Source organism: Dama dama, chromosome X, assembly GCF_033118175.1.
Source record: "Dama dama isolate Ldn47 chromosome X, ASM3311817v1, whole genome shotgun sequence".
NCBI classification, from domain to species: domain Eukaryota; kingdom Metazoa; phylum Chordata; class Mammalia; order Artiodactyla; family Cervidae; genus Dama; species Dama dama.
The window spans coordinates 106,004,103-106,017,975 of record NC_083714.1 but is presented as its reverse complement, the minus strand read 5'-3'; the positions used below and the strand labels follow the sequence as shown (position 1 = coordinate 106,017,975).

Here is a 13,873-nt window from a genome sequence, read left to right as displayed (position 1 = left end):
AACTATACAGTGGATGTGAGAAATAGATGTAAGGGACTAGATCTGATAGACAGAGTGCCTGATGAACTATGGATGGAGGTTCATGACACTATACAGGAGACAAGGATCAAGACAATCCCCAAGAAAAAGAAAGGCAAAATGGTTGTCTGAGGAAGCCTTACAAATAGGTGTGAAAAGAAGAGAAGTGAAAAGCAAAGGAGAAAAGGAAAGATATACCCATCTGAATGCAAAGTTCCAAAGAACAGCAAGGAAAGATAAGAAAGCCTTCCTCAGCAATCAGTGCAAAGAAATAGAGATAAACAATAGAATGGGAAAGACTACAGGTCTCTTCAAGAAAATTAGAAATACCAAGGGAACAGTTCATGCAAACATGGGCTCAATAAAGGACAGAAATGGTATGGATCTAACAAAAGCAGAAGATATTAAGAAGAGGTGGCAAGAATACACGGGAGAACTGTACAAAAAAGATCTTCATGACCCAGATAATCACGATGGTGTGATCACTCACCTAGAGCCAAACATCCTGGAATGGGAAGTCAAGTGGGCCTTAGGAAGCATCACTATGAACAAAGCTAGTGGAGGTGATGGAATTCCAGCTGAGCTATTTCAAATCCTGAAAGATGATGCTGTGAAGGTACTGCACTCAATATGCCAGAAAATTTGGAAAACTCAGCAGTGGTCACAGGACTGGAAAAGGTCAGTTTTCATTCCAATCCCAAAGAAAGGCAATCCCAAAGAATGCTCAAACTACTGCACAACTGCACTCATCTCACACGCTAGTAAAGTAATGCTTAAAATTCTCCAAGCCAGGCTTCAGCAATATGTGAACTGTGAACTTCCAGATGTTCAAGCTGGTTTTAGAAAACGCAGAGGAACCAGAGATCAAATTTCCAACATCTGCTGGATCATCGAAAAAACAAGAGAGTTCCAGAAAAACATCTATTTCTGCTTTATTGACTACGCCAAAGCCTTTGCCTGTGTGGATCACAATAAACTGTGGAAAATTCTGAAAGAGATGGGAAAGGCAGACCACCTGACCTGCCTCTTGAGAAATCTGTATGCAGGTCAGGAAGCAACAGTTAGAAATGGACATGGAACAACAGACTGGTTCCAAATAGGAAAATGAGTACATCAAGGCTGTATATTGTAACCCTGCTTATTTAACTTATATGTAGAATACATCATGAGAAATGCTGGGCTGGATGAAGCACAAGGTGGAATCAAGATTGCCAGGAGAAATATCAAAAACCTCAGGTATGCAGATAACACCACCCTTATGGCCGAAAGTGAAGAAGAACTAAAGAGCCTATTGATGAAAGTCAAAGAGGAGAGTGAAAAAGTTGGGTTAAAGCTCAATGTTCAGAAAACTAAGATCATGGCATCTGGTCCCATCACTTCATGGCAAATGGGGAAACAGTGGAAACAGTGGTTGACTTTATTTTTGGGGCCTCCAAAATCACTGCAGATGGTGATTGCAGCCATGAAATTCAAAGACGCTTACTCCTTGGAAGGAAAGTTATGACTAACCTAGATAGCATATTAAAAAGCAGAGACATTACTTTGCCAACAAAGGTCCGTCTAGTCAAGGCTATGGTTTTTAGTGGTCATGTATGGATGTAAGAGTTGGACTATAAAGAAAGCTGAGTGCCAAAGAATTGATGCTTTTGAACTGTGGTGTTGGAGAAGACTCTTGAGAGTCCCTTGGACTGCAAGGAGATCCAACCAGTCCATCCTAAAGGAGACCAATCCTGGGTGTTCATTGGAAGGATTGATGTTGAAGCTGAAACTCCAATACTTTTACCAGCTGATGCAAAGAGCTGACTCATTGGAAAAGACCCTGATGCTGGGAAGGATTGAGGGCAGGAAGAGAAGTGGACAACAAAGGTTGAGATGGTTGGATGGCATCACCGACTCAGTGGACGTGGGTTTGGGTGTACTCCAGGAGTTGGTGATAGACAGGGAGGCCTGGTGTGCTGCGGTTCATTGGGTCACAAAGACACAAGACTGAGCGACTGAAATGAATTGAACTGAACTGAACTGAATGTAATCTGCCAAATTAAAGACTTACAAGGGACTTATGATCCATGCTGTTACTGTGTAATTTTACTTAGACCCATTGTATGGAAGCACCTAGCCTTGCTAGGAACTGAAAGTTACAGTATGGAAGCGCCTAGCCCTGCTAGGATCCGAGAGTTACCAAAGCATGTTTTGGAGCAAGGCAGAACTCTAGCTCCAGGAATGTCTCTCAGGCTAGAGGGCACTCTCTTGGCTGCCTGCCTCAGGGGCCAATGACCTGAAAGTGAGACTGTGTCACAGCTGTGTCTTGCATCTATTTGGATAGAAGCACTGCTGGTGACCATGAGGTTTTTGAGGACACAGATCTGGAATTGCAGGATCTGGTATGATTGGAATTGCAATGGGCTTCTTCCTTTGGTAATGCTAGCTTTTAGCAGACCAGAGAAAGTGCTCCACTGCCTTCTGTCTCAACTCCTTAGATATTTCTTTTGAGAAGCCTGTGGAAATGAACTGGAAGGACTGGCCCTAGTAACTCGAGGACAAAAATCACTTTTTCCTCACTGGCCACCATCTGCTACCTCTTTTGCCATCACATATACTGATGTAGCAATAACTCCCCACTTCTACTGTGGTCAGGACTGTCCTCAGAAATGTGCACAGGCACGTGGAAGACAGATGCTTCCCCAAGCAGTCCTAGTTACTCTGGGAAAGCTACACTGCTCCACCCCAGGTGGCATCAGTGGAAAAAAGGTAAATCAGACAAAGGTCTTGGTGGTACAGAACTAGAAATCAATTCGGGATGCCATCAGGTCTACACCTGATGCATTTCCACCCTACCTCGGTGGTAGAACCAAGAGGGATGAGTACGATGCCTATGTCAGTAAGGGGCAGACTAAGTCCGACCAGGGAAGGAAAGCTTCAGTGGCAAGATTGTCCACACCCCCATCCAGAGCAGGGAGGGATGCCTCCAGTGGAAAGAAGCCAAGGCTGTGGATGCCACTTTTTTTTTTTCCTCTTACAGATGGGAGCTAGCAGTTCCAAAAACACTCCTTTAAAATGTATTTAAAAAAACACTGGGATAAGTTTGATCCCCAGAATTTAAAAAAGACACGCCTGATCTTCTTCTGTGATACTGAATGGCCATGGTATCCTTTGGAAGATGGTACGCTGGCCTGTTGAAGGATCTCAATTATAATACTGTTTTACAATTAGTCAGTTCTGTAGAGAACAAGAGAAATGGGTATAAGTGACATATGTGTTGCTCTTTATCTCTCTGTGAGACATGCCAGACTTGTGTCCTAAGAGTACAGATTTGGGTGTGAAACCTTCAGCTCCCTCCTGTCCTCTTACTTTGCCCCTGTATCTGGGGCTCTCAACTGAACAGGCTGAGAGTCAGGGCACCCTTCTAGGAAGGGTTGCCTCAGTCTCAGCAGAAATTCAAATGGTACCAATTGCAGTCAAGACTATCTAGAGGATCCAGAAAATTCCATAGAAGCCTTTACAGGACTAACTTCACCTTATGAGCTTACTTGGCGAGATATAATACATGTCTTAGGACAGACGCTGAACCCTGACTAAAAAACTAAAGTTTTAGGGAAGCTACTACTTTTAGAGATAAATGGCTTGAAGGCAAGGGAAAGGGGGAACATGAAATAGCTCTCCTTCATGTTGGAAGCCGAGCAGTTTCCATAACAGAGCCACTTTGTCAGATGCATTCTTGAAGAACTAAAGTGAGTGTTCACTAAGATTTTAAACTATGCTGACCTTAAACTATGCTAAGTTGGTTTACATAGAACAGGGGGAGAAGGAAACTCATGGTAAATTCCTAGATAGGCTACAAGAGACTCTCTGTAAGTTTACTGATGTTGATCCCAAAAGGGCAGAGGAGGAATGATCTTAAAAGATAGATTTCTTACTCAGTCAGCTCCAGATATTCACCATAAGTTACAAAAACAGGCATTTGGACCAAATAAGTCTTTAGAAAAACTGTTACAGCTGGCTCAGATGGTATATTACAGTAGAGAATATGAGGAGGAGAAACGACAACAGAAAAGAACCAAAGGAAAGGCCCAGGCTCTAGTGATGGCTGTGAAAACTTCTATGAATCAGCCTGAAAAGAAAAATGCCCCGAGGAACCCAGGTGAAAAGGGATGGGCTTGTTATTACTGTGGAAAGGAGAGGCATCTCATGTGAAGTTGCCCTCAGGCATCTAAGCTGCCCCAGTTCCATGTTCAGTCTGCAAAGGACCATACTGGAGAAGAGACTGACCTCTGAGGTATAGGCCCCAGGGGGTCAAACTCTCAAGACAATCAGGACTGAAGGTGCTTGGGGTCCCCACACAAGCTCCCATCCTAATAACACCTGAGGAACCCCAGGTATTAATAACTATGGCGGGCCAATCAGTCGAGTTTCTTTTAGACACTGAAGCAACTTTCTCAGTACTCACTGAAGCCCCTGGTCCACTTTCCTCCCAATCCGCTACTGTAATGGAACTGTCAGGATGAGCCAAACGCTATTATTTCAGTCTTCCTTTAAGCTGCAACTGGGACTCTGCTGTTTTCTCATGAATTTCTGATCATGCCACAGTCTCCCTCAGCCCTTCTGGGGAGGGATATACTGAACAAAGTCCAGGCCTCTGTTTTCATGAATATGGAACTCACTCTTTTAACTGAAGAAAATGTAAATCCTAAAGTATGGGCTGATGGAAAAACTGTGGGTTGAGCACAAAATGTTGTTCCTTTCCTTATCAAGCTCAAAGACCCTCACTTATTTCCACATCAAAAGCAGTATCCATTAAAGCCTGAGGTTCAGGAAGAGTTAAAACCCATCATTGAAAATTTAAAGGAACGGGGGCTATTCATTACTTGCAATAGTCCATGCAACATTCCTATTTTGGGTGTGACAAAGTCAAATGATAAATGGAGACTAGTTCAAGATTTATGAATAATAAGTGCCTAATCCTTATACTTTATTGTCTGAAATCCCTGAATGAGCCAAATATTTTTCAGTCATTGATTTGAAGGATGCTTTCTAGAGTTAAACCTATACTATACCATCCTCTGCCTATGACTTTAAGACAACTGAGAGGATTCTTGGGCACTACAGGCTATTGTCACATTTGGAGACCGGGTTATGGGGAAATTGCCCAGCCTTTAATGAGGGCTTGAAGGGAAGGGAAAGGGAAGTCACTCAGTCATGTCCAACTCTTTGCGAACCCATGAACTGTAGCCCACCAGGCTCCTCCATCCATGGAATTTTCCAGGCAAGAGTACTGGAGTGGGTTGTCATTGCCTTCTCCAGGGGATCTTCCCGATCCAGGGATCGAACCCAGGTCTCCTGCATTGCAGGCAGATGCTTTACCATCTGAGCCACCAGGGAAGCCAATGAGGGTTTGAACTATCCCCCAATGACAGACTGTTTTTGCACACAGATATTGTCATAGATCCTAAAGCCTTAGAATTAAGTATGTGATTCAGCTTTCAGCTTTTCAAGAGACATTACAAGAACTCCGGGAGGTGACCCCTGACCCAGTCTCCACAATTGTTCTAACTGCTGTGTCTGTGGAGCACTCCCCTCCTCATCAACTGAAGGCTTAACATGGTTAGTTTCTCTCATTCAAGGAAAGGATTTTCTTCAAGTCTGCAAATACCTTCACCAACAACAATCATATGTGATGCCTCTTCTTTATCTGATTACATCTAACAAGCCTAAGATGGACTGATGACATATTGTACCTTAACTATGGACATAATGTAACTTTTAATATTGAGTATGTTTTAACTTGATTTAATGACTATTTTGCCTAACATCTGTAAATGTATAATGGGATCTGTTTCTAACCGTCTGAAAACTTTTAAGTTACAAATAGTTGTCCAGGCTCCTACAAGTGCCACAGCCTCCTCCAACTATTACTTGGGGACCCTGGATCAGAGACACCCAATATGAGGGTTAGGAGAATATGTTGCCTCCACAATTTAGGGACAACACCCCTCAAAAGCAGGAAGTAGTTGTGGAATGAAAATGATGCCCCTTTCCCTTGGCAACACAATTCTCCTAAAAGAAAAGGGGGGAATGAGAGAATCAATTTTTAGGTAGGTTGATAAGAAGTCTGTCGTCCCTGAAGAGGAGCAAGGGGTCTGGGGCTCTCAAAGAGGAGATGGGGTCTGGAATTCTCAAGGAGGAGGAAAGGACAAACTTTTTTTCTACATTCCTTAGTTTTAGTAAGGATTATATACCAACAATGTATCCTGCTTGAGGACATGTTTCTCCTTCTTGAGAACCTTCTGACTAGTCCTGTTATCTTAAAATGTATATTATGGGAGTGGGTCTGGTAAAATCTTTCTATTGTTAATTCTAATCCTGTCATTTTAAAATGTAAATTGTGGGAATGGGTCTAGTAAGATCTTTACAACCTTGAGACATTCTTTTGATTTATTGCAATAACAAATTAAAAAGTATATAGCTTTCTTGCTAAGACTAGTTAGGGACCCTTTCTGATGTCTATGTCAGAAGCTTTCTCTGTCCTTTTTTATACTTCAATAAAACTCTGCTACACAAAAATTCTTGAGTGATCAAGCCTGGTCCCTGGTTCCAAAGCTAAATCTTCTTTGGAGATCACAAATCTGACATCATTCAGCATAAGCTACCGACTTCATGGCAAATAGATGGTAAAAAAAAAAGTGGAGACAGTGGCAGATTTTATATTCTTGGACTTCAACATCATTGCAGACTGTGACTACAGCCATGAAATTAAAAGACACTTGCTTCTTGGAAGAAAAGCTATGACAAACCTAGATGGCATGTTAAAAAGCAGAGACATCACTTTGTTGATAAACGTCCATACAGTCAACGCTATGGTTTTTCCAGTAGTCATGTACAGATGTAACAGCTGGACCATAAGGAAGGCTGAGTACCAAAGAAGTGATGCTTTCAAACTGTGCTTCTGGAGAACACTCTTGAGAGTCCCTTGGGCAGCAAGGAGATCAAACCAGTCAATCCTAAAGGAAATCAACCCTAAATATTCATTGGAAGGATTGATGCTGAAGCCCCAATACTTTGGCCACGTGATGCAAAGAGCGGACTTATTGGAAAAGACCCTGATGCTGGGAAAGATTGAGGGCAGGAGGAAAAGGGAGAGACAAAGGGTAAGATAGTTGGATGGCATCATTGACTCAATGGACCTGAGTTTTAGCAAACTCCGGAAGATAGTGAAGGACAGGTTAGCTTGGCGTGTTGCAGTCCATGGGGTCACAAAGAGTCAGAAATGACTTAGGGACTGAACAACAACAAGCCCATATGCACAAATCCAACTTTCCCATTAACACTGCAAAGCTCACTACATGAGGAGGGGCACTGCAGCATGAGTAAAACAGAAGTATTAGAGAGGTTTTTGATACATAGATACCTTTGGTCTTGTGTCTACAACATACAAGAACTGGCTCCTTGGATTTGTCTGGCGAATAGCCTCTAGCAGGAGCTCATCATCTATGCAACGAGTATAAAATCCAGACAGAGGCTGGCTACAGCGGCAAATGGCAGCCTGTAAAGAAAAATGTGTCAGTTGAGTGATCGTATTTACAGATGGTCAAAAATCCTCCTTGTTCCCATGTTCAATGAGTAGAAGAGGATGAGCCAACTCAGGATAGTGAAATAAAAAAAATGCAGCCCTGAAATTCAGCATTTCAGTAACATTGAGCTCAGCTTCCTGCCTCCCTCCCCACTCCAGAATGTGGGCTGTATTGCTACAAACTGTCGCTCAGATAGTCTTTTCTTTCTTCTACATGGCTAAGATTCCCAACCCAGTCTTGGCAAACCCAGACTACAAGAAAATCACATCTTGAGTGTTTTAATAAAATTTTATCTATTTTTAATGTGTATTAGGATAGTATTTTTCTTAAATTGTCTTGCTTTTTATAGTCCCAGTGATATCACCCACATACCAGAGGCTCACTTAAGAATTCAAGATAGAACAAACATCTAGAGTTTCTTAAGAGAACAGAATTCACTCATTTCAGGAGTCAAATGCCAAATCATAGTACTGGTTTGTTTAAAGCCATTTCAATATGAAAACAGCACAGCTATGTAGCAGGTACATCTGATAATGATCAGTTAATGAACTGCATTCATTTTGGTGGTGGTGTTATATAGTCTGCTTACTTCGGCAGTCTGACACACACAACCACTTATATTACTGTACTCTTTAGCACTTGAATACCTGAGAACTTGACTATTTGTCTAATTCCAGATCTCAGAGAGACCATAAGAGGAAAGAACTATTATCCCTTCTTATGGAAGGGGACTCAGAGGATTCAAGTGCTTTCCCATAAGACCCTAAATTATATGAAAAATAGTGAGAAAGAATAAGGAAATCTGTGTTATAGTGAGAGACAACAATCTACAAATATCCTTCCATATGACTGTTCCCTTTCATTTAACAGTTACTTACCATCACACAGGAGCTGGCAGAGCAGGAAAGAAATAAATGAACACACTACAAATGCCACTTAACATCTGCATAGCACTTTAAAATTTACAAAGTACACATATATTTTTCCTGATGTGACCCACTTAAAGCCACTGTAAAGTACTAAAGTTCAGAGAAGTAACATGCTTGAGGTCACAAAGCTAGTAAGTGACAGTACTGTGACTTAAACACAGGTCTTCTACAGCCAAGTTTAGTTCTCATCAGAGAAGTTTTGTCAACTCACATTGTTCTCTTTGTAGAGGTAGGAGAGCACAGGCACACGTTCTTTACTTCTGAACTTCGAACTTCCAACCACCGTTCCCAATGTAACAGATTTAGGAACCACTATTTCAGGAGGGTAGGTATTGCATATCTAAAAGAAAACAAACTCAATTTTTAAAACTTAATCTTCTTACATTTTTTTTTTACCTGCTAGCAGCAACAGGTTGGAATGGCAATCACTCAAGCATTAGTTGCCCATTATTTATCAGCTAGAATCACTGATTCCTCAAAAATAAGAACAAAAATATCCTTGATGTAAAAAGCTCTTCCAAGTATGCTATTATTTTCTAGAAATGAAAATATTGAGATATATAAGAACAAAATGTACTTTAAGAGTAACTAACATTATAGGTAGAAACATTTTGCATATGTCACATTGCTAGAGGAGTTGAAACATGCCCTATGTGACTCCACTGGGAAAGGGCAAAAGCTTCAACTTTTGTCTGGTTTTCCCCAGACTTTACTCCTTTTCCCTTTGTTGATTTTGCTTTCTGTATTTTCACTGTAATAAATCACAGTCACAAGTGACTATATGCCAGGTCCTCCTAGTGAATTAATACACATGAGAGCTTCTATATTTGGCCCAGAAATCTTTCTGGAGATCTAGACTCAAATGCTTGATATCAAATACCTGATTTTCTTAATCACCTTAAACTCATGTCTAAAACTAAAAATGCTTTCTGACCCTCTTCTTGATCTTTATCTTGCTAACATATCCATACCCACTTGGGTCACCTAAGCCATAAACCAGGAAACCTGGGATGCCTACTAAACTTCTCCCTCTTTCTCCCAGCCACATTAATGTGTCACCAGGTTCTTTAACTTCTACTAACGAAATATCTGTTAAAACTATCTCCTCCTCTCCATCCATAGTTACTGCCTTAGTTCAGGTTCTCATCACTTCTCATATCACTCTCCTGCATTCTTAACTCCAGCAAACCAATTCTTCATACCAATATCAAAGTTATCTTTCTAAAATACAAATATATACCATAGACGAATGAAACTGGAGCCCATTATACAGAGTGAAGTAAGCCAGAAAGATAAAGACCAATGCAGTATACTAATGCATATATATGGAATTTAAAAAGATGGTAACGATAACCCTATATGTAAAACAGAAAAAGAGACACAGATGTACAGAACAGACTTTGGGACTCTGTGGGAGAAGGTGAGGGTGGGATGTTCTGAGAGAATAGCATTGAAACAAGTATACTATCAAGGGTGAAACAGATCACCAGCCCAGGTTGGACGCATGAGACAAGTGCTCAGGGCTGGTGCACTGGGAAGACCCAGAGGGATGGGATGGAGAGGGAGGCAGGAGGGGGGTTCAGGATGGGGAACACATGTAGATCCACGGCTGATTCATGTCAATGTACGTCAAAAACCACTAAAATACTGTAAAGTAATTAGCCTCAAACTAATAAAAATAAATGAAAAAAATAAAATAAAATATAAATATACTTACAGACATTTCCAAGTTAAAAGACTGTTGTGGTTGTGGTCCTCAGGATAACATTCAAATTCTTCAATTTATCTGTGATCTGAGTTCACTTACTGACCTCTTTCCTTCTCTCCCTGTATAAGTTAAGATAGAATCCCTTCTCTAGGCTATTCCCCAAAGCTGAAGGCTCTTACTGGCATTCCAGTTTGACTTCCATATTCTTCATCTATGCTCCCATAGCACCCTATGCTTTACACTATGAGAACTCTGACTTGGTGTTTTAAATGCACTAGTTATTTAATAAAAATCTTGTTGAATGGCTGAATGTTGAATGAAAAGGAGAGATAATGGGTGGTTTTTTCCCTTTTCAAAACTTTGCTTGCTGAAATACTTCTGTTTCAATTAAGTGAACCAAAAGAAAACAGTAACAAAATTACCTCATAGTTTCTGTTGGCATCTGTTATGGTCCAGTACCTGTTAGGAATTCCCATACGTCCAAAGTCTGATGTTTGGTCAATCAGCTTCCATCCATTTTCCCTCATGTCTTTTGAGAATTTGGGATTATATGAAAAAGCATACAGATCTTCAGGTAATTCTATAGAAGAAATATAGGCATTGGAATAAAGTAATAATGAATGAAACATAACACCAAATAATGCAATAAAGGCTAGATTTTATTCTTCCTAAGGGAGTATTTGTCATCAGCCCCGGAAAAGGACAATAATTTGTGTACAAGGTTGCCTTTATTTGTGTACAAGGAATAAGAACTGAAATAATGCTTCAGAGTCTTCTTTTAAAAATATTTATATGATCCCAATACAAAGCAGGAACATTCTGCCTGGTTTTCTGTAAAATGCTGGATAATGGACTGAACTCACATGCTGAGAAAGTGGTCCTTACCAAAATTTTTAACTGATCTTCAATGTCCTAACTGCAGTACTTGTTGTGACATATTGCAAAACATTAGCAGTGTTCTTACATTTTGTTAGTGAGGTCAGTACCTGCTTCTGGCTGATAAATGGCCATCTCTTCTTCTTGTCAACCCCACTTCCTCCTTTCACAAGATTCAACATATAGTCAATAACTCATTTGATCATTTTATGTGGCAATAAATTGATTATGTGGCAATAAAACAGAAACCCAAGTAAGACGGTAGGTGCTGAGAGAGGGCATCAGAGGGCAGACAGACTGAAATCATAATCACAGACAACTAGCCAAACTGAGCATATGGACCACAGCCTTCTGTAACTCAGTGAAACTAAGCCATGCTATGTGGGGCCACCCAAGATGGACAGGTCATGGTGGAGAGGTCTGACAGAATGTGGTCAACTGGAGAAGGGAATGGCAAACCACATCAGTGTTCTTGCCTTGAGAACCCCATGAACAGTATGAAAAGGCAAAAAGATAGGACACTGAAAGATGAACTCCTCAGGTCAGTAGGTGCCCAATATGTTACTAGAGATCAGTGGAGAAATAACTCCAGAAAGAATGAAGGGATGGAGCCAGAACAAAAACAACACCCAGCTGTGGACGTGACTGGTGATAGAAGCAAGGTCCGATACTGTAAAGAGCAATACTGCATAGGAACCTGGAATGTTAGGTCCATGAATCAAGGCAAATTGGAAGTGTTCAAACAGGAGATGGCAAGAGTGAAGGTTGACATTCTAGGAATCAGTGAACTAAATGACAGAATGATCTCTGTTTGTTTCCAACGCAAGCCATTCAATATCATGCTAATGCAAGTCTATTCCCTGACCAGTAACACTGAAGAAGCTGAAGTTCAATGGTTCTATGAAGACCTTCAAGACCTTTTAGAACTAACACCCAAAAAGTATGTCCTTTTCATTACAGGGGACTGGAATGAGAAAGTAGGAAGTCAAGAAACACCTGGAGTAACAGGCAAATTTGGCCTTGGAGTAAAGAATGAAGCGGGGCAGATTAATAGAGTTTTGCCAAAAGACCACACTGGTCATAGCAAACACCCTCTTCCAACAACACAAGAGAAGACTCTACACATGGACATCACCAGATGGCCAACATCGAAATCAAATTGATTACATTTTTTGCAGCCAAAAATGAAGAAGCTCTATACAGTCAGCAAAAACAAGATTGGGAGCTGGCTATGGCTCAGATCATGAACTCCTTATTGCCAAATTCAGACTGAAATTGAAGAAAGCAGAAAAAACCACTAGATCATTCAGGTATGACGCAAATCAAATCCCTGACAACTATACAGTGGATGTGAGAAATAGATGTAAGGGACTAGATCTGATAGACAGAGTGCCTGATGAACTATGGATGGAGGTTCATGACACTATACAGGAGACAAGGATCAAGACAATCCCCAAGAAAAAGAAATGCAAAAAGGCAAAATGGCTGTCTGAGGAAGCCTTACAAATAGGTGTGAAAAGAAGAGAAGTGAAAAGCAAAGGAGAAAAGGAAAGATATACCCATCTGAATGCAAAGTTCCAAAGAACAGCAAGGAAAGATAAGAAAGCCTTCCTCAGCAATCAGTGCAAAGAAATAGAGATAAACAATAGAATGGGAAAGACTACAGGTCTCTTCAAGAAAATTAGAAATACCAAGGGAACATTTCATGCAAACATGGGCTCAATAAAGGACAGAAATGGTATGGACCTAACGAAAGCAGAAGATATTAAGAAGAGGTGGCAAGAATACACGGGAGAACTGTACAAAAAAGATCTTCATGACCCAGATAATCACGATGGTAAGATCTTCATGACCCAGATAATCACGATGGTGTGATCACTCACCTAGAGCCAAACATCCTGGAATGGGAAGTCAAGTGGGCCTTAGGAAGCATCACTATGAACAAAGCTAGTGGAGGTGATGGAATTCCAGCTGAGCTATTTCAAATCCTGAAAGATGATGCTGTGAAGGTGCTGCACTCAATATGCCAGAAAATTTGGAAAACTCAGCAGTGGTCACAGGACTGGAAAAGGTCAGTTTTCATTCCAGTCCCAAAGAAAGGCAACCCCAAAGAATGCTCAAACTACCGCACAATTGCACTCATCTCACACGCTAGTAAAGTAATGCTTAAAATTCTCCAAGCCAGGCTTCAGCAATATGTGAACTGTGAACTTCCAGATGTTCAAGCTGGTTTTAGAAAACGCAGAGGAACCAGAGATCAAATTTCCAACATCTGCTGGGTCATCGAAAAAACAAGAGAGTTCCAGAAAAACATCTATTTCTGCTTTATTGACTATGCCAAAGCCTTTGCCTGTGTGGATCACAATAAACTGTGGAAAATTCTGAAAGAGATGGGAAAGGCAGACCACCTGACCTGCCTCTTGAGAAATCTGTATGCAGGTCAGGAAGCAACAGTTAGAAATGGACATGGAACAACAGACTGGCTCCAAATAGGAAAATGAGTACATCAAGGCTGTATATTGTAACCCTGCTTATTTAACTTATATGTAGAATACATCATGAGAAATGCTGGGCTGGATGAAGCACAAGGTGGAATCAAGATTGCCAGGAGAAATATCAAAAACCTCAGGTATGCAGATGACACCACCCTTATGGCCGAAAGCGAAGAAGAACTAAAGAGCCTCTTGATAAAGTGAAAGAGGAGAGTGAAAAAGTTGGCTTAAAGCTCAACATTCAGAAAACTAAGATTATAGCATACGGTCCCATCACTTCATGGC

The 13,873-nt window shown here is 40.9% G+C and overlaps 1 protein-coding gene across 4 annotated transcripts in view; it reads right to left on the bottom strand.

Moving 5' to 3' along the window:
• Positions 1–13,873, bottom strand: part of MTMR8 (myotubularin related protein 8) — a 251,889-nt gene that overhangs the window by 164,832 nt on the left and 73,184 nt on the right. For all 4 annotated transcript variants that reach the window (XM_061136098.1, XM_061136100.1, XM_061136096.1 and 1 more), the window contains exons 4-6: positions 10,643–10,800; positions 8,724–8,852; positions 7,421–7,555 (exon numbers count right to left, since the gene is read on the bottom strand). In XM_061136098.1, coding sequence (XP_060992081.1) covers positions 7,421–7,555; positions 8,724–8,852; positions 10,643–10,800 — 422 coding nt within the window. The remainder of the gene's footprint in view (positions 1–7,420; positions 7,556–8,723; positions 8,853–10,642; positions 10,801–13,873) is intronic.